This window comes from Capricornis sumatraensis, chromosome 1, assembly GCF_032405125.1.
Source record: "Capricornis sumatraensis isolate serow.1 chromosome 1, serow.2, whole genome shotgun sequence".
NCBI classification, from domain to species: domain Eukaryota; kingdom Metazoa; phylum Chordata; class Mammalia; order Artiodactyla; family Bovidae; genus Capricornis; species Capricornis sumatraensis.
Genome location: NC_091069.1, coordinates 68,911,974 through 68,937,037, shown reverse-complemented (window position 1 = coordinate 68,937,037; position 25,064 = coordinate 68,911,974). Strand labels below are relative to the sequence as shown.

Below are 25,064 nucleotides of genomic sequence, written 5' to 3'. Positions count from 1 at the left end.
GGTGTAGAATTCTTCCCTGAAAGTCTGTCAGTGGACATCAAATCCAACATCTCACGAACTGCAAAGTAAGAATTTTCTTTACAACTTGGGCTGGCACTTTCAGTAGCCTACATCTAGAGATGAAGAATTTGCTACTGCACAAGGTAGCGCAATTCATTTTTAAACCACTCCATTGTTAAAATGCTTTGCACTAGATAGAGCTGATTTTTGTTTTCCTTTAGCCAAAGTTCTACCTTCTGAATTGTTGTTGAATATAGTCTAGTCTTCTGACAGCCTTCATGTGTGGAAAGATCATATTTGAGCCCCTGAAGTCTCATTTTCTCCAGTCTAAACATCCAGTTCCTTCAGTAACAAGGTGTCTAGCTGTCTCTTCCTCTGGTTTATCAATTCCATTAAATTTTGTGTTGTTTCTTCTTTCAGTTTTACTGAGATGTAACTGACATGCAGCACTGTATAAGTTTAAGGTGTACTTAATGATTTGACTTACATACCTTATGAATGATTATCACCATAAGTTTAGTGAACATCTGTCATCTAAACAGCGACAAAACAACAGAAAAAGAAATGTTTTTTCTTGTGATGAGAACTCTTGGGATTTATTCTATTAACAACTTTCATTATAATGTACAGAAGAATTAGCATAATACTGCATCTCTTGATATTTATTTATCTTCTAACTGGAAGTTGTACCTTTTGACTGCCTTTATCTAGTCCCCCCCACACCCTTCACTTCTGATAACTACAAATTGGTCTCTTTTTCCAAGAGTTTATTTACTTGTTTGTTTTGAAGTATAGTTGACTTACAAAGCTGTGTTAGTTCAGATATTATGTTATTATTGACTATATTCCCACTGCTCATTTCATCCTCATGACTCATTTATTTTGTAACTCTTAATCTCCCTTATCCATTTCAATTCCATTTCAAAGTAACTCTTCTAGGACCAAATTCAGGTCCATCCAGGTTGCTGCAAAGGGCATTATTTCATTCTCTGCAATGGCTGAGTAAAATGCCATTGTATATATGAGCCACAGCTTCTTTATCCATCATCTGTTGATGGACATTTAACTTGTTTCCATGTCTTTGCTATTGTAAATAGTGCTTCAGTGAACACTGGGGTGCACGCATCCTTTCAAACCATATTTTTCTTTGGATATATGCCAAGGAGTGGGGTTGCTGAATCATATGGTAGCTCTATTTTTAGTTCCTTAAGGAATCTCCATATTGTTCTCCATAGTGGCTATGCACCTAAAACTAACACAACATTGTTATCAACTGAACTCCAATATAAAATAAAAATTTAAAAAAAACACAAAGTGCTTCAGATGCAGTCTGATCAGCTCAGGGTTCCTCTCAATAGGACTCTTCTTGTTTTGACTTTATTTTTGTATTTAATCAAACAAAGATGGCATCAGCTCTTTTGGCTGCCATAAGGAACAATTGAATAATAGATATTATTCCCCCAAATGGTAAGGTTATCCCCCTTCTTGGACTTACACAACTGATCTTCTAAAATCTGAGTACACAACTGGTCTTCTAAAATCCGAGTACACAGCTTTGTATTTGTACCAAATAAGATTTATTTTGTTTATTTTCCCACACAAACATATCTTGTTTATGTTTCAACCTATCAACATCTTTGAAATCCCTTTCCAAAGTATTTATTTACTTTCCCTTTCAGCATCATATCATTCTCTGATTTCAGGAGTGCGAGTTACAATTCATAGGAAGAAAAAAAAAAAAGACTAGAACCAAATACCACCACCGAGAGCCCCCATTCAATTTGGCATTCTGTTACTTAATACACACATATTAGTAACAGGCATTTGAATCTGTCTGACCATGCCATCATGGAACTCATATTTCTATCTCTAGTCTGATAAGATAGCATTAAAACTTAGCAAATATCTTGCTGAAAGCCAGATTATGTCTCTGGTATTTTTAATCTCTCCTAAACAAACCAACCAATAAAAGATGTGCAGTTAGTTCACTGTGAACCCCTGTTGTTGCCTAGTCATCATTACTTTTCCAAGTGCTTATCAACCTCTGTGTAATAATTCACCCTAGAATCTTCCAGGCATTGCATCAACTCATGAGTCAGTATGTGCCAGAGTCTACGTGTTTTCCCTTTTGGATCTGGGAACTTTTTTTTTTTTTGTGGATGTCACTTCTCCTGGCTTCCAAACTCTTAACCATTCAGTTCAGTTCAGTTCAGTCGCTCAGTCATGTCCAACTCGTTGCGACCCCATGAATCGCAGCACACCAGGCCTCCCTGTCCATCACCAACTCCGGGAGTTCACTCAGACTCACGTCCATTGAGTCCGTGATGCCATCCAGCCATCTCATCCTTGGTCATCCCCTTCTCCTCCTGCCCTCAATCCCTCCCAGTATCAGAGTCTTTTCCAATGAGTCAACTCTTCACATGAAGTGGCCAAAGTACTGGAGTTTCAGCTTTAGCATCATTCCTTCCAAAGAAATCCCAGGGCTGATCTCCTTCAGAATGGACTGGTTGGATCTCCTTGCAGTCCAAGGGACTCTCAAGAGTCTTCTCCCACACCACAGTTCAAAAGCATCAATTCTTTGGCGCTCAGCCTTCTTCACAGTCCAACTCTCACATCCATACATGACCACAGGAAAAACCATAGCCTTGGCTAGATGGATCTTTGTTGGCAAAGTAATGTCTCTGCTTTTGAATATGCTATCTAGGTTGCTCATAACTTTTCTTCCAAGGAGTAAGCGTCTTTTAATTTCACGGCCACAGTCACCATCTGCAGTGATTTTTGAGCCCCAAAAAATAAAGTCTGACACTGTTTCCACTGTTTCCCCATCTATTTCCCATGAAGTAATGGCACCAGATGCCATGATCTTCGTTTTCTGAATGTTGAACTTTAAGCCAACTTTTTCACTCTCCACTTTCACTTTCATCTAGAGGCTTTTTAGCTCCTCTTCACTTTCTGCCATAAGGGTGGTGTCATCTGCATATCTGAGGTTATTGATATTTCTCCCGGCAATCTTGATTCCAGCTTGTGTTTCTTCCAGTCAGCGTTTCTTATGATGTACTCTGCATAGAAGTTAAATAAGCAGGGTGACAATGTATAGCCTTGATGTGCTCCTTTTCCTATTTGGAACCAGTCTGTTGTTCCATGTCCACTTCTAACTGTTGCTTCCTGACCTGCATACTCTTAACTTCCCAACTCTTAACCATTACTGACCTTATTACTCTAATTACATTTGAAGGTGTCTACACTCAAGGACATGAGCTCTGTTTGGACCTCTCTGGTTTGAGAAGCATCCCCTTTATTAGAGGCGATCGTTAAATCCGCTCCCTGTTCATATTAAGCCATCTGATGTAAGCCGTGTTCCTAACTTTTCTCTTTTTCTTCTAGCCCTAAATATATCTTTAAAATCCTTTCCAGGTGTCTTGGCTTTTTATTTTTGCATTCCTGAAACTGTACTAAAGTTGTCTGTAGAATATTTTTGTGTTCACCCCTGGTTATTTGCTCCTGCTTCTGTTACTTTTACATTTAAAACCTGAATACATCAACTCCCTCTTCAGCCACTTTGGTTTCTTTAGATGCCTTCTTTCCTTCTTCATTTGTTAATGTCTCCTCAGATTATCATTTTGGGGAGCCTTTACTAATATACACTTCCGATTATGGCTTGTGCTCCTTTCATTGACCATCGAGAAGCCACTTGGTAGCGTTCTCCCAGTGATTCACCACATTACTGCCACCTACCAGCCCTTTCTATTTGATAAGAGTTCCGTTCTGTGTAGCAGTTTTCCTTGCTACTTCTACATTTTTTGAAATGAGACTGCCAGCAGGACAAGTCAAGTTAGTGCTATCCTGGTTTTAGTGGACTGAGGTCTGGGCAGGTGTTTAGATACCTGATATCCTCCTGATACTATTGAATTGGGCTCCTGAGCCAGATTTATTGTTCATCTAGGGAGCTCATCACCCTCATCCCTAGTGTGACCAGGAAGGCTGTCTCCCGCAGTAATTTTGAGGTGTGTTCCTCCAACTCCTGGAGTTCTGGAAGGCTCCTTAGGGACAACCCCCAGGAAACAAGGGTTGGGGGGCAACTGGAGGGGCACTGGGGTTCCCCTCCTTCTCCAGAGACACTATGTTTTTGCCTTTTATACATTGAGCTTCTATGTAAGATTTTCCCCAAGATTTTGTCGTGAAAAATTTCAAACATACAGGAAAGCTGAAAGAATGATAGCGTGAACTCCTAGAAACCCACCACTTGGATTTTGTGATTCGAAGTAAATTGTTGACATCAGGATGCTGCTGCTGCTGCTGCTGCTAAGTCACTTCAGTCGTGTCCGACTCTGTGCGACCCCATAGACGGCAGCCCACCAGTCTCCCCCGTTCCCAGGATTCTCCAGGCAAGAACACTGGAGTGGGTTGCCATTTCCTTCTCCAATGCATGAAAGTGAAAAGTGAAAGGGAAGTCACTCAGTCGTGTCCGACTCTTAGCGACCCCATGGACTGCAGCCCACCAGGCTCCTCCATCCATGGGATTTTCCAGGCAAGAGTACTGGAGTGGGGTGCCACTTACTCCTAATTGTTTCAATTTGCATATCATTAACTAGAGTTCATTTTTTAAGTTTTTTTTTTTAAAGTAAATTTTATGTATAGTTGAGATGCACCAATTTTAAGGTTCCTTTTGATGAACTTTGACAAACACATACACCTGAATTATCCAAGTCAGTCAGTCATCTCAGTTCATTCGCTCAGTCGTGTCCGACTCTTTGTGACCCCATGAACTGCAGCACACTGGGCCTCCCTGTCTATCACCAACTCCCAGAGTTTACTCAAACTCATGTCCATTGAGTCGGTGATGCCATCCAACCATCTCATCCTCTGTCATCCCCTTCTCCTCCCACCTTCAATCTTTCCCAGCATCAGAGTCTTTTCCAATGAGTCAACTCTTCACATGAAGTGGCCAAAGTACTGGAGTTTCAGCTTTAGCATCATTCCTTCCAAAGAAATCCCAGGGCTGATCTCCTTCAGAATGGGCTGGTTGGATCTCCTTGCAGTCCAAGGGACTCGCAAGAGTCTTCTCCAACACCACAGTTCAAAAGCATCAATTCTTCGGTGCTCAGCTTTCTTTATAGTCCAACTCTCACATCCATACATGACTACTGGAAAAACCATAGCCTTGACTAGATGGACCTTTGTTGGCAAAGTAATGTCTCTGCTTTTCAATATGCTGTCTAGGTTGGCCATAACTTTTCTTCCAAGGAGCAAGCATCTTTTAATCCAAACCCCTATCAAAATATAGAACAGTTTCATCATCCCAGGAAGCCCTCCCATGGGGGCACTCTTCACCCCAACTCCACTCTCAGATGAAAAAACTATTCCAATGTTGTTTTTGTTTTTGTTACCATAGATTAGTTTTCCCTGTTTCAGAACTTCGTATAAATTGAATGATCAATTAGGAACCATACTATTTCTGGCTTCTTTCACTCAGGTAATGTTTCTGAGATTTCTTCATGTTGTGAGTAACAATGTTGTTGTTTTAGTCACTAAGTCATGTCCGACTCTCAATAATCCAGTCCTTTCCTTTTTATAGCTGACTAGAATTCCATTGTGTGGATATAGCAAAGTTTGTTTATCCACCCAGCCATCAGTAGACACATGCTTTTCCTGTGTTTGGTTATAATGAAGTTGCAGTGAACATTTTTGGACAAATCTATGTGGACATTTTTTTTTTCTTTCTTTTAAGTAAATATGTGGGAGTGGAATTTCTGTGTTATTGGGGAAAACGTGTGTTTATCTTTTTAAGAAACTGCCGGATCTTTTTCCAAAACGGTTGTATCATTTCATGTTCTCACCAAAAATGTCAGGTTTCTAGTTGCCAATTTGACGTTGTCAGACTTATAAAATTTAGCTGTCTTGAAGAGTAGATAGTGTGATATTATTGTGTTTGTAACTTATGTTTCCCTGGTGACTAATCATGCTAAGCATTTTTCATTTGCTTATTGGCCATTTGTGAAGTGTTTGTATATATCTTTGTCCACTATTTTAAATTGAATTATTTATCTTCTTATTCTTGAGTTCTACTGTGTAAGATTTGATTGAAGAAGAAGTTTCATAATTTAAAAGCATTTGAAAAGCAGTCAAATATAAACCACTTTGATAGTATCACTTCTCTCCTTTTTTTTGTTCATCTGATTCTCCTGGTACTCTTTCCTTCCCAATTTCGTGGGCCCAAGCTGGAGAACATTTCTAGATGTATAGTCACACTCCTACAATGCTCTGGGTGTGTTGGCCACACTTCATCTGTTACGGACTGAATGTTTTTGTCCCCACTAAACTTCCTATGTTAAAACCCTAACATCCAATGTGACAGGATATATAGAGAGGGCATTTACAGAAATAATTAAGGTTAAATGAAGTCATAAATGTGAGTCTCCGATCCGATAGGATTAGTGTCCTTATAAGAAGAGACACCAATGAGCTCACTCACTCTCCCCATGCACACACACGCTGAGGAGGAAAGGCTAGACAGAAAGTTTCTCCGTGCTCATATAAGGGGTCCACAAGCCGGGGCGAGAGCCCACACCAGGAGTCAAATTGGCTGGCCCGTTGGTCTTAAACTTCCTAGCCTGCAGAACTGTGTGGAATAAAATTCTGTTGTGTAAGCCACCCAACATGTGGCATTTTTTATGGCAACCCTACCAAACTAAGACACCATGCTCTTGCAGTGTTCTCACACTGAGTACCATCTCATCAAGTCTTGGTGATGCCTACAAGACCATGTTATCATCACACAGCTCTCTGTCCAAAATTCAAGTTCCGCTTGTTAGACTCTAATGTCATGTCTTCTTCTTAACCCTTTTCCTTGTTCTCCTTTCCTTTGAGTTACTAGGTCTCTCTTCTAGGCATTTTTTCTATCCATGTCTTACATAGGCACTTTTACAATTTAAAATCTTGATGTGGGCACTAATCCCCTGACAATCATATTGTTTCCACATTTGTTTCCAAAGTAGAATCCGTGAAATAGACTCTGCTTTGTCAGAGCCCACCCATTTGTCCAGTACCTTAAACCATGTCCCAGAAAAACTGATGCTGTCCTTTAACACTGTCCATTTGCTTCCCATAACCTCCCTTCCTTTCCAAAGCTGTTCCCCTTCACTCTATCAGAGAGGCTAAAATACCACCATGTTGCTTACATTTTTAAAATGTAAATGTTTACTTTTTAAAAAAATCCATCCTCAAGCTGTTAAGTGTCCTTCTCATAATGTCAAAGGCTCTAGAGAAAGATTCATCAAAGAGGAATCTTGTATGTAGAATTTTACAGACAGAGAAACTATATGTAAAATGTTGTAAATATGGGGAAAGGGTACATAGCTTTCATCAGATTCTCATGAATTTCCTCTTAAAAGCAGTTAACAACAAGCACTCTGGAGACATATTTCAGATTCTCTATTCTTTCATGACTCAGTGGAAGAGGAAGACTGTGGTTTTGAGTCCTGATGGGTGTTACAAAAGTACATAGTTTGGCATGATGACCCAGAAAGACAGCTCATCTGACCCAGCTGTGCCAGGCCTCCAGGAGGCTCCACCCATAGGCCCTCAGGGAACCGCCAAACACCCTGCTCCTGGGGGAACAGCTGGCTTCCTGGAACCTTCTAGTAACTGTGAATTCCCATTGTTCTGTGGAGCAGGGACCTGGTTTCCTATTCTGAGAACCTTGAATCATCTTTACTGGAATAATCTCAGCTTTGTTAAACAACTTCAGTGACTTAGAACTTTTTCCTTTTTCTCTTTCTGCTCTGTGTCACTTTCTTTTCCCCTGCAGCCTAATTCTGATCATTTTAGAGTGTTTTTTTTCCATTATCTTTCCTTTTGAATCCCTCTGTCTAGATGCAGGAGTAGAGAAGGATTTCTCAAGCCCTTTCACTTTCTCCGCTTCTCAAGAGACCAACTTGCATTTGTAGTGGATCAAAATGGGTCGCTTCCTGCTTCCAGCAGGAAGGCCAGCAGGACACGTGGCTGTCACCACTCTGACCGTCCTCTCCGTGTCCACGCCTTCTGGATTTCACATGGTCACACAGTGGCTTCCTTAGAAACCCTTACTTTGCTCTGCCTGTTTTCTAGCAAGTAGTGACTCTGGAGGGCTTCCTAGAAATGCTGCCTGCCTGCTTGCTTCCTAGTCTGTCTAGACTCCGTACTCTGCTGAGGGGTGGGCACTTCCACTCAGCTGTCAGGGAGGGATCAGACAAATACACAGAGATCTTGACCATGAGTATTTCAAAGTCACGTACTGTCCTGCCCTGCCCGTGTCTTCTGCCATGCATCTGCACTGGTTTCAGGTTTCCCAGCACGCCCGTCCAAAACTCTCTGGAAGCCTCTTGTCGACGACTGAATAAAGTTTTCATCTGAGACACACCGATGCCCCTTGCATGACCTCAGAAAGTTCATGCGGGTTCCCACATCGCATAAGGTATTCCCTGGGAGTCGCTGAGAGGATGGAAAGTCTCTCCCTCTCTCGGTGCTCCCACTAAAGCTATTTTTGCCAGGCTGTGGCTCATGCCCTGAAAATGGAAACCGGTCTCTGGTGCCAGCCTGGGCTTCTCACTGCTTGTCAGGACTCCCCGGACGTGAACAGCTGCTCTCACCTCACTCTCAGCCTTCTCCACTGGGGTGGTGTGGCTTGGTTGCCACACCAAGAGCTTTCAATAGAGACTAATAAATTGGGTTATGTTTATTTGGTTATGTTTGGCTTTTTAAAAGTGTGACCTACTGTAATAAGTTCAATATATATGGATTTAATTTTATTTTACTTTTTCAGATATAACCTGAAGATTGTTTAGTTGTGGAACTTTTTTGGGGGGGGAGTTATATTTGTTTTAAAGGAGCTAACTTTGGTTTTTGTTTTTTTTTTTTTTTTTAAGGTGACTTGTCAACCTGTATATTAATTGTATTTTTTCAGTTTGTGTTCTTTATTTTTGGGAGTTTTGTTGTTTGTTTTTTCCTTTCTCTTTGAGCTCACTTTGTTTTAACATCAATTTACTTGAGTGTTTCTAGTGTTAGAAATTGTTTCCAGTGTCTGTGACAGAAACTGTTGCTTTGCTTTTAAGTCTTCCTTGCTGCCCCAGGATCATAAGGAGGCCCTTGCTCATCTGTCACAGCCTGGACTGTGGTATAAAAAGGCACTGAGGGGGATGACCTGGGAGACACGCTGATCTCAAATGTCCGCCAGACTCAGCATCAGGAGTTTACACTAGATACCTGTGGAGAATAGACGTCTGGCAACTAAGAGAGGCAGAAACAAGCTTTTTATCCTTTCTTAGGCTACTTTGTCAGGTGTCCAGAAATAGGATCTATAGTTTACATTTCATTCATTTCCTCACAGACTATTTGTTGAGAACTTACAGTGAGGCAGGAAATGTTTTAGGGAAGAAAGAGAGCTAGTCCCTGCCCTCATGGAGTTTATACTCTAGAAAAATGTAGGGAAATTACTCCTCGTGTGAACTGTTTCATTTGTATCCTGTAGAAGCCTCTCGAGACAATAACATGGATGAAATAGTCCAGAAACTAGAATAATGAGACTCCGAGTCCGAGTGGGCTCATCGCTGTTTTCTGACATCGCAGGGCCAGCATGCGAGATTTAAGAAGTATGTGGGGCACAGCGCCCATGTCACCAACGTGAGATGGCTGCACAATGACTCTGTGCTGCTCACCGTGGGCGGCGCTGACACGGCCCTGATGATCTGGACGCGGGAGTTTGTGGGGACCCAGGAGAGCAAGTTGGTGGACAGTGAGGAGTCGGACACCGATGCAGAGGAGGATGGAGGTGAGCTCAGTGCCATGTGCCTACCCTGCCTTCTTCCACCCCCTCCTGCACCATCGCAAACCAACTCTCCTCCCGTGTCTTTCTGTCGTTTGAGGCTATGACAGTGACGTCGCTAGAGAAAAGGCTATTGATTACACCACCAAGATCTATGCTGTGAGCATCAGGGAAATGGAAGGCACCAAACCGCACCAGCAAATGAAAGAAGTTTCGGTGGAAGAAAGGTATGCTGTCTCCAGGTGTGCTTGCATTTATGACGCCTGACGGCAAGAAACTCATTGAAACCAGAGTGTGTTTTTTCTTTGCCCCCAGAGTTGCTACTTAGGCCCGTCTTTATTTATGTGTATGCACAGAGTCTTCACCTGTACACAGGCTTGAGCTGAGGGAAGTTTCCCACAGCCTTCAATATGAAGGAAGGATGGGTTACAGTTTGCAGAAGTTGTTTATGGAAAATGACTTGATGAGATGTGAGATTTGATGAGACTGCCAGGCTTCCCTTTGCCTAGAGAGGTTGTCAGGACAGCCCAAACCTATCTTGAATGTGAACGTGATGGCTGATGGCAGGGAGCATGCTGACTTGGGAGGTAGAAGGGAAAGCAGGCTTCTAAAGTCCTGGAGGAATACTTGTGGGCTGTGAAAAATAATCTTCCATTCTGCCAGTCTCTGCACTATGCCATACTACTTGGTGTGCCTTCTCTTACTGTGTCTTCACCCGCCCAGATTTGTTCAGGCTTGTTTGATCATTCCAGGCCTAACCAAAGTGATTTCGTTGCTATGGATCCTCTGTGTAGAATGAGAGTTTCTGTTTTTATTTTGGGCCTTTCTGATGTGCTATTGTAAGTCTTGGTAAAATACGTTAGCATTTCTTTTTTTAAAAAAGTTCGTAATTACTACGATTACCTAATCTACCATATTCATACTTAGGAGGATAAAGAGTGAATAAAAACTAGCATGTAAACAGAATTTCATGGATCTCAAAAATGTTTAAGAATTCTGTGTGGGCTCTTTCCGTTGACATAGGTTCAGTGTTCACAAGTACCCTGGTCCCATGATGTATTATTAGCAGGATTCAAGTTGTTTTGCATTTAGCATGGGTTTCCTGGTAGCTCAGTTGGTAAAGAATCTGCCTGCATTGCAGGAGACCCGGGCTTGATCCCTGAGTAGGGAAGATCCCCTGGAGAAGGAAATGGCAAATCACTCCAGTATCCTTGCCTGGAAAATCCCACGGGCAGAGGAGCCTGGTGGGCCACAGTCCATGGGATCACAAAAAGTTGGGCACGACTGAGCAACTAACACTTTCACTTTCATGGCTTTCTGAATGGTTCAGCTCAGTTCAGTCGCTCAGTCGTGTCCGACTCTTTGCGACCCCATGAATCGCAGCATGCCAGGCCTCCCTGTCCATCACCAACTCCCGGAGTTCACTCAAACTCACGTCCATTGAGTCGGTGATGCCATCCAGCCATCTCATCCTCTGTCGTCCCCTTCTCCTCCTGCCCTCAATCCCTCCCAGCATCAGAGTCTTTTCCAATGAGTCAACTCTTCACATGAGGTGGCCAAAGTACTGGAGCTTCAGCTTTAGCATCATTCCTTCCAAAGAAATCCCAGGGTTGATCTCCTTCAGAATGGACTGGTTGGATCTCCTTGCAGTCCAAGGGACTCTCAAGAGTCTTCTCCAGCACCACAGTTCAAAAGCATCAATTCTTCGGCGCTCAGCTTTCTTCACAGTCCAACTCTTACACCCATACATGACTACTGGAAAAACCATAGCCTTGACTAGATGGACCTTTGTTGGCAAAGTAATGTCTGTGCTTTTGAATATACTATCTAGGTTGCTCATAACTTTTCTTCCAAGGAGTAAGCGTCTTGTAATTTCATGGCTGTGATCACAATCTGCAGTGGTTTTGGAGCCCCCAAAATAAAGTCTGACACTGTTTCTACTGTTTCCCCATCTATTTCCCATGAAGTGATAGTAGATATTTAATAAATCTTCTCTATTACCTTTTACTATTAGGTGGAAATTTAAATACAAAGAAATAAAATAGCATTTCCCCTCCTGCATCAGTCCAGTGCCAGATGTTAAAATAAGCCTGATAAATGGTGGGTGTGCTACAGACAAGAAGATTGAACTGATGCAAAAAATTCCTAATTCTGGCATCTTTGTTAAATGTTACTAGGGGGGTTCAGAGTTCTCTTTTGATTAAACATTTTAGAGATTTTTCTGCAATAATCTGTAAATTATAATTTATTTTGCTTGCAACATGGTTTTTTAGTGGCCACAAAGAGGAAATGTTTTTAAAGGACCTAATTCTAAGAATAAAGAAAAATTTTAAAAGTTCATAAGCACATAGTACATGAATAAGCCTCCCACCTACATGTGCTGTACTTAGCCCCTCAGTCATGTCCAGTTCTTTGCAACCCCATGGACTATAGCCCACCAGGCTCCTTGGCATCAGGATTCTCCAGGCAAGAATACTGGAATGGGTTGCCATGCTCTCCTCCAGGGGATCTTCCCAACACAGGGAAGATCCTGCATTACAGGCAGATTCTTTACCATCTGAGCGACCAGGGTAGCTCTTCCCCCCACCCCTAAATAATCCACTCTAAAAAACACTTGGCCTAAATTATACATGCTTAAAAAAAATAAAAAGCATTACCCAACTTCTCCAATTTCACATAACATTATGAAATGAGTTGACTTGGCTATTATTTCAAGCTTGCTTCTGGCTAATTGCTACAACCTAGTGATTCATCATGTTGAGATTTGGACTGGCCAGTAAGACATAGAAATTTAATCACATTCCTAAATCCAAACACTATAGCTAGTTTCTAACCTATAGTGAGGTTCACTTGAACCTCTTTTGGTCTTGTTGTCTCTTTGGGCAGGTCTATAAAGATCTCATACCTGCCCAGTTTAGGAAGAGGTAAGAAAGCTGGCTCGGTGGTAAAGAATCCACCTGCAGTGCAGGAGACACAGGAGATGCAGGTTTGATCCCTGGGTCGGGACGATCCCCTGGAGAAGGAAACAGCTGCCCACTCCAATATTCTCACCTGAAAAATCCCATGGAAAGAGGAGTCTGGCAGTCTACAGTCCAAAGGGTGGCAAAGAGTTGGACACAACTGAGTGACTAAGCATGGCAAGAAAGGTAAAGATAGCTGCTGCTGCTGCTAAGTCACATTAGTCGTGTCCAACTCTGTGCGACCCCATAGATGGCAGCCCACCAGGCTCCTCCATCCATGGGATTCTCTAGGCAAGAACACTGAAGTGGGTTGCCATTTCCTTCTCCAATGCATGAAACTGAAAAGTGAAAGTGAAGTCAGTCGTTCAGTCATGTCTGACTCTTTGCGACTCCATGGACTATAGCCTACCAGGCTCCTCTGTCCATGGGATTTTCCAGGCAAGAGTACTGGAGTGGGGTGCCATTGCCTTCTCTGGGTAAAGATAAAGAGGACCCTAAAAATTTTGAGTCTTAAAATCCAGAATTTTGAAGCTGCCTTATTTTCTTCATCACACAAGATTGTCATAGATTAGCATATGTAGAATTAACTTTTTTTAAAATACCAATGATAAAAAATGCTTCAAGGTGTTGTGCCTACCAGGGGTAGGCAGTTTAGTACTTAGTGCTGTGCTGTGCTTAGTCGCTCAGCCGTATCCAACTCTTTGCGACCCCCTGGACTGCAGCCCGCCAAGCTCCTCTATCCGTGGGATTCTCCAGGCAAGAATACTGGAGGGGGTTGCCATGACCTACTCTGGGGGATCTTCCCAACCCAGGGATTGAACCCAGGTCTCCTGCATTGCAGGCAGATTCTTTACCATCCAAACCACCAGGGAAGCCCATTTTAGTACTTTACTGGCATATAAAAACAAACTACTTCCCTAGTAGCTCAGCTGGAGAAGGCAATGGCACCCCACTCCAGTACTCTTGCCTGGAAAATCCCATGGACAGAGGAGCCTGGTGGGCTGCAGCCCATGGGGTCGTTAAAAAGTCAGACACGACTGAGCAACTTCACTTTCACTTTTCACTTTCATGCATTGGAGAAGGAAATGGCAACCCACTCCAGTGTTCTTGCCTGGAGAATCCCAGGGATGGGGGAGCCTGGTGGGCTGCCGTCTATGGGGTCGCACAGAGTCAGACACGACTGAAGTGACTTAGCAGCAGAGGAGTAGTCAAGCCTTTTCTATAGATAGCAGTGTCTTTGATAACTTAAAAAAGCCTTGACAGCATCAGTTCCCAGAGGGGGCTGTAACCACTCTAGAGTTCCAGCTGCACAGCATGCTGGGAGCTAAGCAGGCCCACACCAGGAAGGGGCCAAGGGAGAAGGAGCAGTAAGTAGTGTCTGAGTTAGCAGCCTTCATGGGGACAAGTCTGTTCCTAATCAGAACTGAGAACAGCAGTCCTCCCCAATCCTGGTCAGTAATTTAGGGGAGCTTGAATCGCAGAGACAGGACTGTAGACAGCTTCTGAACTGCAGAAGAAAGAGGCGCCAGGCAAGACAGGCATTCAGAGAATTTGTGAGAAAGCAGGATGAGACAGGGAAGGGGGGTAGCACCGGGCCCTTGGGGTGGGGGGAGCTCCTCCCAGTATCAGGCAGACAGCTCACCTGGGGTACAAAATGGGCTCCACGGAGTCCAGCACCTGGCTCGAGAGAGAGGCAAATGCTCTGGGCCTCGGATGTCGGGCCCAGGGGACCAGGCGGCACCCAGGTTCTCCCTGGGGATATTCAGGACTGTCAGCCCTGACACCACTCCCTTTGACTACTTTAAGCCCTGCAGGAGTGGCCTTGACCTTCCCTTCACCATTCCCTCCTGTGTGTATCTGCAAATACCCTCCTGTGCCTGTTCTAACACCTGTGCCAAAACGTGCACCAGTAAGACTAGTGGGAGATAAATACTCAAGGATCACAAGAGACCTAGGCTCAGAACACCCACTCAGGGCAAGGGACTTATCTTGCCTCCCGTCAGTGTTTCAGGCAGTTCTGCATTCCGTTTACATCCCTTTCCACCTTAGAACCTGTGAGAGGAGTGCAGCATCTGTTATGTTGAGAACAATGCCTTGAAGGCAGCTGTACATTATGCATCCATCAGTTTTTAAGCAACTGAATTCCTAATTCCTAAAATGTATGATAGTCATAGATTAAGTAGCTGGGAGGCTTTGGGTTATGTGTTTTGGTATAATTCTATAACCTTATGAGTTCCTGTTTTTCAAAAGCCATATGATCTTCAGTTTCAGTCTTTTGAGAGGTGGGAAAGCTGAGAGAAATGGTAAATGCTTTCAAAAGAATACTAGGCTACCCCTATTGATGCGTAGTCCCTTCCAGGTGATCCGCAAGCATCCTGGCCCCTCACTTTAGCTTTGCTCTGGTGCACTGGATGCCTGGCCTCCTTGGCGCCGCCACACCTGTCTAGCCAGGCCCCAGTCTTGGTAAGCTGTTGGGTCAGCCTTCCACTCAGCAGTCACATGTGGCACATGGCTGAGGGAAGTCCAGAAGTCTCATCTAGCACTCAGAATGCACACTGATCTCTGGTTTTCCTGTCCCAAGCAGGGAATCTGGTCTCTATTGAGGGCACATTAATTTGTTCCCCCAAATGACTGGATATTGCTTAAATTATTGTAGACCTAAAATGAAAAAACTGACTCTTTTTAAAGTCATGAAGTTGTATTGATATTTTAAATGTGAGTCTTTTTCTGCTTTCTTTTAATAGGAGCTTTTTTCCCCCTGTCTTTGATGCACCGTGTTATATGTTGGATAGTCTTGTCTAAAACATCAGAAATCTTTCTTTTCTGGTTTTGATTCTTGGCTCAAGCTCCCTGAAGTTGGCTTCAAAGACCATAAGAATATAGGACTTCTGGTATCTTAGATAGAATTTCATAAGATTGGTAGGCAGTGACAAAAATAGCCTAAGTCTTTCACACTTGGTCTGAACTCCCTGTGTCAGCTGTGGCCTCAGCAAGAGAGAGAGATACTCTGCAAAGGAAGTCATTCGGGGAGAGCTTAATGAAAAGACAGCGACGTGGGCAGGATTGAGAAGGTGGTGTGGCACCTCGGCGGTGATAACGACTAGAAGGGCAAGGGCAGGAAGCTGTTGCCCAGGTGTGGAGAAGGTGGCTATAGGAGCAGGCCACCTTCCAGGAGCTGAGACCTGAGGGGAGGGTTGCAGGTAATTAATCTGAGTCCCAGAAAGGAGGTGCTGAGGGAATGGATGCATCAGCTGCGTTCTCTCCTCGCCTGCTGGCCTCCTGCTGCCTCTCTTTAGCTGAATGCAGTCTGTGCCTGAAGGGCAAGGCCGTGCCTTGATGCAGTCTATGGCAGGCAGCCATGGAGGGCAGAGAGCAGAGCAGAACGGTAGACGGGAGATATGGAAGGACACACAGAAAACACCGGCCCATTCTCCTTGAATATTTTCCTTATGGAAACTAATATTATCACCGAAGAGAAATTCAGGCCACTTTAATATTGAACAGCAATTATCGCCCTTTATAAATGCTTCTGGATATGTACAGGTATTTATTACCTAATATTATAACTGTATATATCTTTTTTTTTTTCCATCTCATACTTTATTTATTTATTTATTTATTTTTTTAAATTTTAAAATCTTTAATTCTTACATGTGTTCCCAAACATGAACCCCCCTCCCACCTCCCTCCCCATAACATCTCTGTGGGTCATCCCCATGCACCAGCCCCAAGCATGCTGTATCCTGCGTCAGACATAGACTGGCGATTCAATTCTTACATGATAGTATACATGATAGAATGCCATTCTCCCAAATCATCCCACCCTCTCCCTCTGAGTCCAAAAGTCCGTTATACACAGCTGTGTCTTTTTTCCTGTCTTGCATACAGGGTCGTCATTGCCATCTTTCTAAATTCCATATATATGTGTTAGTATACTGTATTGGTGTTTTTCTTTCTGGCTTACTTCACTCTGTATAATCGGCTCCAGTTTCATCCATCTCATCAGAACTGATTCAAATGAATTCTTTTTAACGGCTGAGTAATACTCCATTGTGTATACGTACCAAAGCTTTCTTATCCATTCATCTGCTGATGGACATCTAGGTTGTTTCCATGTCCTGGCTATTATAAACAGTGCTGCGATGAACATTGGGGTACATGTGTCTCTTTCAATTCTGGTTTCCTCGGTGTGTATGCCCAGCAGTGGGATTGCTGGGTCATAAGGTAGTTCTATTTGCAATTTTTTAAGGAATCTCCACACTGTTCTCCATATACAAGCAACTTATGCAGCTCAATTCCAGAAAAATAAACGACCCAATCAAAAAATGGCCCAAAGAACTAAATGTATATATCTATAATCAAAGACATCAGTAAATACATCCAAATCAATATCAAGAGTTATTAGAGACACTTAAAACCTTACCTAGTTTAAGTGGAACAGTTTTGATGAGCCATAGTTTTTCATCACTGTCTAGGGGTACCACAAGAATCAACTCATTAGAGATGAGAATTACAGCTTTTTAAAATCAATAACATTTCAACATCTTTGGCCCATCTCCAGAGATTTTTATTTTCACATTAAGACAAAATCAAGAAATTAGAAACTTAAAACTATAGAATTGTTTGGTATCAATATCCAGTCTTCAGTATGGATCAGAATTATCATGCAACCTGTTTTTGCATCCCATGGTAACTGGGTGATCACCACAGAGGTGAATCACAAAAGGCATTTTCTTACTTTCTAGATAGGATCTAACAGTATCTCCAGATGTGTGGGATACTGTCTTTTATTAAAATCCAAATATGCTGGCCACACATTAGTCTTTCCAGTGGTACCCAGTGGGGCCATGTCCCCACCTTTTCCTCACTTCACTGCTTAGATTAACCATCTGCATGGGGAATAGTAATAATGGAGGTTCTTACTTAATATATTCAGTTGTAACCCGCATTCAGACAAAACCCCAAATTTATGATGAAAGAAAAAATAAATACAAATTGAATTATTTTTATGGAAATTGGCATTAAAGTATTTACTAACTTTTATTTTTCTAAGTGGATGTAATTGTTAGCTTAGGGATTGTTTTCTCAATGCACCTGAGTCAGCAGTCTGTATTTTTTCAGGGTCCTTTATTAACGAGTGCTGAGGCTTGCAGCTTCTGGGGCTCTGTCCAGGGACGAATGAAAGAATGTGGGACTTAACCCTTTCTGTTTCCGCACCATCTTTATAGCATCATCTTGCCTATTATAGCATTTTCCACCTTTTACTAAAAGAAGGAGAGACTCAACCCTCCAGTCTTGTTTTCTCACCTCAGAAGCTGTATAACTTATAGTCACAAATTGCAAATCAAAATACCATACTAAAGCATATTTTTTCTTCTCTCAGAAAGGCCTTGGGCTTCCTGCTAGCATGTCCTGTTTATCTCAGACTGGCAAGGTCATTTTTCTTAAAAAAAAAAAAAAATCTGAATTAGAAAAGTTAGTTGTTAATACTTAAATTGTCTTAGCACCAGTTTGATGTAGTTTACTTATAAATTATGGATAACTAGAAATTGTGTGTGTGTGTGTGTGTGTGTGTGTGTGTGTGTGTGTGTATACCATAACTTCTTTTTCCATTTCCTTCACTGATGGGCACTTAGGTTGTTTCCATGTCTTGGCTACTGTAAATAATGCTGCTGTGAATTTAGGGGTACAGTTATATTTTCAATTTAGTATTTTTCATTTCCTTTAAATATTCCAGAAGCATAATTGCCAGATCATTGGGTAATTCTGAGTCTCCTCCATACTTTTTTCCGTAGTGGCTGTGTCAGTTTACATTCCCAGTGCACAGGGACTCTGTTTCCTTCACACCCATGCCGGCATTTATCTCTTTTTGATGATGGCCATTCTAATGGTCATGAGGTGATCTCTCACTGTGGTTTCAGTTTGTATTTCTCTAACAACTAGTGGTGTTGAGCATCCTCTCATGTACTTATTGTCCTTCCATGGATCTTCTTTGGAGAAATGTCTATTCAGGTCCTGTGCCCATTTTTAAATTAGATTATTTGGATTTTTTTGCTTTTGAGTTGTATGAGTTTTATAATACATTTTGGATATTAACTCCTTATCAATATATGGTTTGCAAATATTTTCCCCAATCCATAGATTGTCTCTTCACTTTGTTGATTTCTTCTGTTGTGCAGAAGCTTTTTAGTTTACTGTAGTTCTGCTTGTTTATTTTTTATTTTATTGCTTGTCCTTTTGTGCTTGTGCATTAAATCTATAGATGACTTTTGTAGTAGTGACAATTTAACAACATTCTTCTAATGCGTGAACGTGATGTTCCTTCACATTGATTTGCTTCTTCTTTAATTTCTTTTATCAGTCTCTCATAGTTTTCAGAGTAGAGATTTTCACCTGCATAGTTAAATTTATTCCTAAGTATTTTGTTTTTGATGCTCTTGTAAATGTGATTGATTTCTTTCTTTCTCTGAAAATTTGTTGTTAGTGTATAGAAACACTACTGATTTTTCTCTGTTAATTTGTATCATGTAACTTTACTGAAATCATTGATTAGATTTAACAGGTTTATGATTATCTTTAGGATTTTCTATATATAAAAACATGTTATCTAAAAATAGAGATAATTTATCCAGTTCTGATACTTGTATTTCTTTTTCTTACCTGATTACTCTAGCTAAGACTTCCAACTATGTTGAATAGGAATGGTGCAAGAGGCACCCATGTCTTATTCCTGATCTTAGAGGAAAAGCTTTTAACCTTCCACCACTAAGTATGATATTCGCTATGGGCCTGTCTTATGTGGCCTTCATTTTGTTGAGATATGTTCCTTCTATTTCTAATTTGTTAAAAGTTTTTATTATGCGTGGATGTTGAATTTTGTAAAATGGCTTTTTCCATGTTTACTGAGATGATCATTTATTTCTTTCCTTTCATTCTATTAACATGATGTATCACATTGCTTGACTTGCATAGGTTGAACCATCCTTGCATCCCCAAGATAAATCCCATTATTCATGGTGAATGATTCTAGTATTGTGCTGCTGAATTCAGTTTGCTAGTATTTTATTGAGAATGTTTACACCTGTATTCATCAGAGATTTTGGCCTCTACTTTTCTGGTAATGTCCTTTTCTGTTTTTGGTATCAGGTTAATGCTGGTCTCATAAAATGAGTTTGGGAGTGTTCTCTCCTCTTTGGTTTTTTGGAGGAGTCTGAGAAGGATTGCTGTTAATTCTTCTTCAAGTGTTTGGTAGAATTCACCCAGTGAAGGCATCTAATTCTGGACTTTTTCTTCAGTGGGATGGTAACCATATTTTAAAGTAGAAATCCTCACAGTTAAAATTTTTTACTTTGAAATCAGTCTCTATCTTGGCTAATTTTTAAAGCAAAAGTTAGTTGATGGCAGAGTTTTATATCAACTTTATTATCACTACCACTACCTCTCCAACATTTGAAACCTTCCACATGTTTCCATTTTCCTGGTTTTTTGGTTCTGGAATCTCTCTAACTTTTACAAAAAGAATTGGCTTGGTGAGAGTCCGTACAAAATTTAGCTGCCCTTGGAGTATTCTCTTACATCTAAAACCCCAGTAAATAATCCAGGAAGGCAGCTCACTGTATTCTGGCAAGGGCTTCAGACGATCAGAAGTGGGATTGGTGTCAGAAGTGGGATTAATGCCACTGCTTTTTCACCCTACTCATGTTTGTTGGAGGTCTGAGGATTGCCCTAAGAGTTGAACAATCACAGGCCTTTGTTGTTTGCCAAATTCGATTCTCCTAAATCCGCTCATCCAGCTAGGATGTCAACTCTGTGAAAGCCAAATTTCTGATACACTGCTTGATCTCCAAATTGATAACAGTACCAGCACTCCATGAATACTTGTTGAATGAATGGATAAACTTCTAACAAGATTTAGGTTGATTTCCAGTCACTGACACCCATGGATTAAATATCAGCCTATGATTTTGTCAGCATCTTGTCTTTATATCCATAATCTGTCTCTAAGCAGTTGGTACCCCTGGTCCCTTCCAGCCCTCAGGTTAAAGGATTCTGCCTTTAGGCAACTGCGAACACCAGCGCTAAGTGGAGAGACCCTTACTCCTAAGCTCCATCTCTGTGGCACTGAGGGTCTTTGCCCCCTTTGGCAGGGAGTGTGACAGTGAGTGTTTAGGAGGGATCTAGAGGGTCAGGCAGTTTCCATGCTCAGGCACATTATGCTACAAGCTTCCCTTCATGTGGCTGAATGAGTAGTGCCTCCAACAGTTCCCATGGACAGGGAGGGACTCATCCCTGGGCACCACTGGCCCGTTGCAGTACTCACCCACATTTGGCTGCCAGCATCTCGTTAGCTTTTAGTAACCCCCGCTTGTGGATCTACAGACAGATCAGGGTCCTGAAGGGTGGTCTTTGTCCTCCCCCCCCCTCTAGAACCTCACTCTGGAGAGGATGGTGTGAGCACCCCCTAGACAGTGCTGGGTAAGGGGGAGGGCATTGTATGCTGGGTGGAATCCTTCTCCCAAGCACCCAGAGTGAAGGGCAGGGAAAAGAGTATTTTCCACTCCACAGACTGCCTTCCCCCAGCAGGCAACCTCGCCGCCCATCCATCTCAGCTACTCAGCACAAGGAAACTCTGAGGTGGCAGCGCCAGAGCTATTCTTAGCAGGGGATTATAAAGGAGGAGTCTGCGAATACTCTTACACTAATCTTTTAGTCCCTCTGGTGCATATTCACTCTCAATCTAGGCCATATGTTCCTGAGGAAACCAGGAAGCTTTTATAAACCAAAATTAGAAGCAGATTCTGAGCCTTTTCTGAATGGTGGTCCCCTCCTCTCGGAACTGACAAGTCCTAGACTTCACTTTCACTTTTCACTTTCATGCATTGGAGAAGGAAATGGTAACCCACTCCAGTGTTCTGGCCTGGAGAATCCCAGGGACGGGGGAGCCTGGTGGGCTGCCATCTGTGGGGTCGCACAGAGTCAGACACGACTGAAGTGACTTAGCAGCAGCAGCAGCACCAAATAACCTCAAAATTCCACTCTGGCAACAGCGTTTTCCAGACTTTTTCTTAAACTGTACTTACGGCTGAATGAGAAAGGCCCTAAAGCTTATCTACTTCTACTGTCTCACATCATTTCTGAATCAATTTGAACAGATTTATGAACTGAAGAAGAAAATCCTATGACGAGAACTGTACATCATGGCTATATAAAGAAATGTTAAGGGGGGTTGTTTTGTTTTGTTTTTGTGGGTTTTTTTTGTTTCCCAAATTAATAGCTGCCTTTGATGCATAGTTCCTTAATATATGAGTCCATGGTGTAAGATTGTTAAAAGTTCCACTAACTTGTAAATGTCGTCTATCTGACTCTCCATTTCTCAAGGGCCAGCCCCGTGTCTGTCGTGGTGGCCTCTGTGTGCCTCACACCGTGCCTTGCACATGGTGTATAGTGAGCAAATATTTCCTCAGTGAGTAGACAAATAGGCACTTTTATTTAACCTGCTCCTCTGCTTATTTAAGTAAATTAATCTGTTCTCAAAATGGCCTACAGATCTGTTCTTTGTCAGCAAACCACTTTTACCTTCATTTTGCTAGCACTGATGGGTGGTCTTACTATTGTGGGGAAGGTGTGACCCATGTAGAACTGAATGATGCCCCATCTGGCCATGGAACTGCTCTTGGTTAAATGATTTCCTATCTTCATACCCCTTGTTCATTAGGGATTAAATTTTATTTGGTTTAAATCTATTTAAATAACCCAAGGCAAAAAGGACTGAAAGAAAAGTCTATATTATTATAGCCACCACACCTATCTTACAGACAAAGCTTCTTAGCAGATTTATAGTGAAATAAAGACTATGCTCACAAGTAGCAAAGTCTAAAAATATGGAAAGGTTTAGATTTCCCTGAGTTGAAGCAAATCCCCATCTATAGGTAATCCCAGTTTTCCTTCGTACCTTTTGTGCTATGTTTGGGGACAGAAGTCCACTGGGAGAAACTGCCCCAATTTTTTTTTTAATGCTTTATTGAATCAGTTAATCCACATTTCAAGTTTGCTTGAGGCTTGATGAACATGAAGAAGCAAGACAATGCTCCCATCCATAGTGATATCAACAAATAAACAGCCCAGCTCTCCCGGCACTTTCCTCAGCTCCACTGGCCTGACAGAAGCCCTTTGTCATCACTGATCAATAGCTGCTTTGTGAGCTTGTATCGAAGAGCTGCTAAGAACTGACAATCGTGCTGGCAGGTGCTGCTGAACTTAACATAACTGAGATCTGTCAAAAGCATCTGATCCCATGGTGGAGGGACCATGAAGGGCATAAACTTTGGTACACAGCCCTACAGTTGCAAACAGGTTGCCTGTGAGCTAAGCTCAGACCTCATGCTGGGAGGGTGTTTGTGTCTGTGTAGGGTGGAGAGTCCCTGCTACTCCAGAGCATTTCTCTCCAAGCTGAAGTCTTCTTCTTCCCTGCACCCCTTAATCCTGTGAGAGTTCTACACGCAGAGCTGCCCTGAGCAGGTGGAAGGTGGAGAGTTTCCTATTCTCTAACACGGGGGAGGGAACTGAAGGTGCAGAATCTATTAATCACTTCAAAGGCCGGTTTCTTAGTCGTGTAACTCTTCTGAAAGTTTGTTAGTGATTCTTAAGGGAATTTAATGCTACCTTCATAAATGGTTTTCCCTTTTCAGATCGCTTGGCTTTCTGTGTTGTTTGAAGCAAAGTAATGACTATGTAATGGGTAGTTTTAGGAATTGAGCCTTCCATTCATTAGAAAATAGCTTGCTCACTTTTTATCACAAAGAATGGGCCAGGGTGTAAAAATGCAGAGGTGTTATAGAATGCTATGAAGTGCTGTAAAATGACTTTTAAATAGATGAACACACCTAGGAAATCATACTCCTACAGTGGGATCAGTTGACTCAAACCCACTCACACATGGAGCTAAAGAACACATCACAAATGGGTAAGCACTTTTCTACCCAGAGGGAGTCTCTTTCAGAAGATAGTGGCAAAGTTGGGTCTTATTATTTTAGTCAAGTGTTTAAATGTCTCTTGGATCTCCATTTAGAGGGAATGCATGCTACTAGGGTCGTTTACCCTCCCACTTTTTACTGTTGTGTGGTCAAGATGTGATAACTGAGGTCTTTGCAGAAGCAGTTGTTAGGATGCACAATCTGTGCCCCTTGACATGATGTCCATGGGTGTGTGACATGGAGGACTGGGCTTCTTGTGGGTGTGTGGGAAGCATATTGGTGCCACTGTTGTGCTCTAAACAGCTGGTGTGCTGTAAACAGCCCCATCCACTCCTTTGAAGTTCACATCGTGCTGGGCCATCTTTCCCCCTCCCAGTTCCAGTCTTTTATCAGTTTCCTGTCCCTGTTTGGCTGGTGGTCAGCTGGCTGACCCCAGCTCCTGCCGCACTGCGGCTTATGTCATCAACCATCGCTCCTCTCGCTGACTTAACCTTCTCTCCTCTCGATTTCTCATTCCCAGAACACCTGACCTTCATCCTCTCCAAGATACCCAACGCCTAGACACCTCCATTTTTCTCTCAGCTCCCTCCCAGCCTCCCTTCGTGCCTCCTTAAATGCCACCCCTCCAGTCCTCTGGGCTCTTCATCCCTGTATTTCTCCTACCCCTCTACTCCTCTGACTAGAAGATCACACTGGTGCTGGTTGCCCTCACCAGAGTCCTTCCCATGCTCCACCCCATAAAACCATCCACTCCTTCCTTCTTCTCAGAGGAAGTGAGTCCCTCCTATTCATGGTGGTGCTTGGGCCCTGACCTTCCTGCTATCCAAGCTCCCTCATCATTTCTCGTCTTCCCTCTGTCTCCTATGCCACCTGCCCCAAACTGGATCCATGTCCTTAGTCAAGAAACACATTCCAGTCTTTCCCATCCCACTCAACTCTGCTCATGAGAGAAACAGTCCTTTGGCGGAGTTTACGCACGTATCCCACCCCTTCACCTCCCCTCCCTGCCCCCTTCTCGTCCGTGCCTCATCTGGCCAGCCCATCTGCCTTCTGTCCCTGCTGACGTGGTCACTCAAGTTCCCAGTTTCAGTCTACTCTCTTTGTCTTGTTTAAAGGACAAACTCGTTTCTTCTGTAGTAGCATTGTTCAATAGAAACATAGTGTAAGCTACAGAGGTGATTTTTCTAGCAGCCACGTTACAAAAAGTAAAAGAAATGGTGAACTTTAATTTTAATAATTTATTTTTAACCCAATACAAAAAATATACCATTTTAACATGTAATCAATATAAAAATAATTCATTATTTTGTCCGTATTTTAACTATTATTTTT

General features: G+C 42.4%; 1 protein-coding gene across 1 annotated transcript in view; it reads left to right on the top strand.

Annotated features, from left to right (window-relative positions):
- EML6 (EMAP like 6) overlaps positions 1-25,064 on the top strand; it is a 288,057-nt gene that overhangs the window by 238,392 nt on the left and 24,601 nt on the right. The window contains exons 26-27 of the mRNA XM_068970681.1: positions 9,604-9,805; positions 9,900-10,026. Of these exons, the coding sequence (XP_068826782.1) occupies positions 9,604-9,805; positions 9,900-10,026 (329 nt within the window). The remainder of the gene's footprint in view (positions 1-9,603; positions 9,806-9,899; positions 10,027-25,064) is intronic.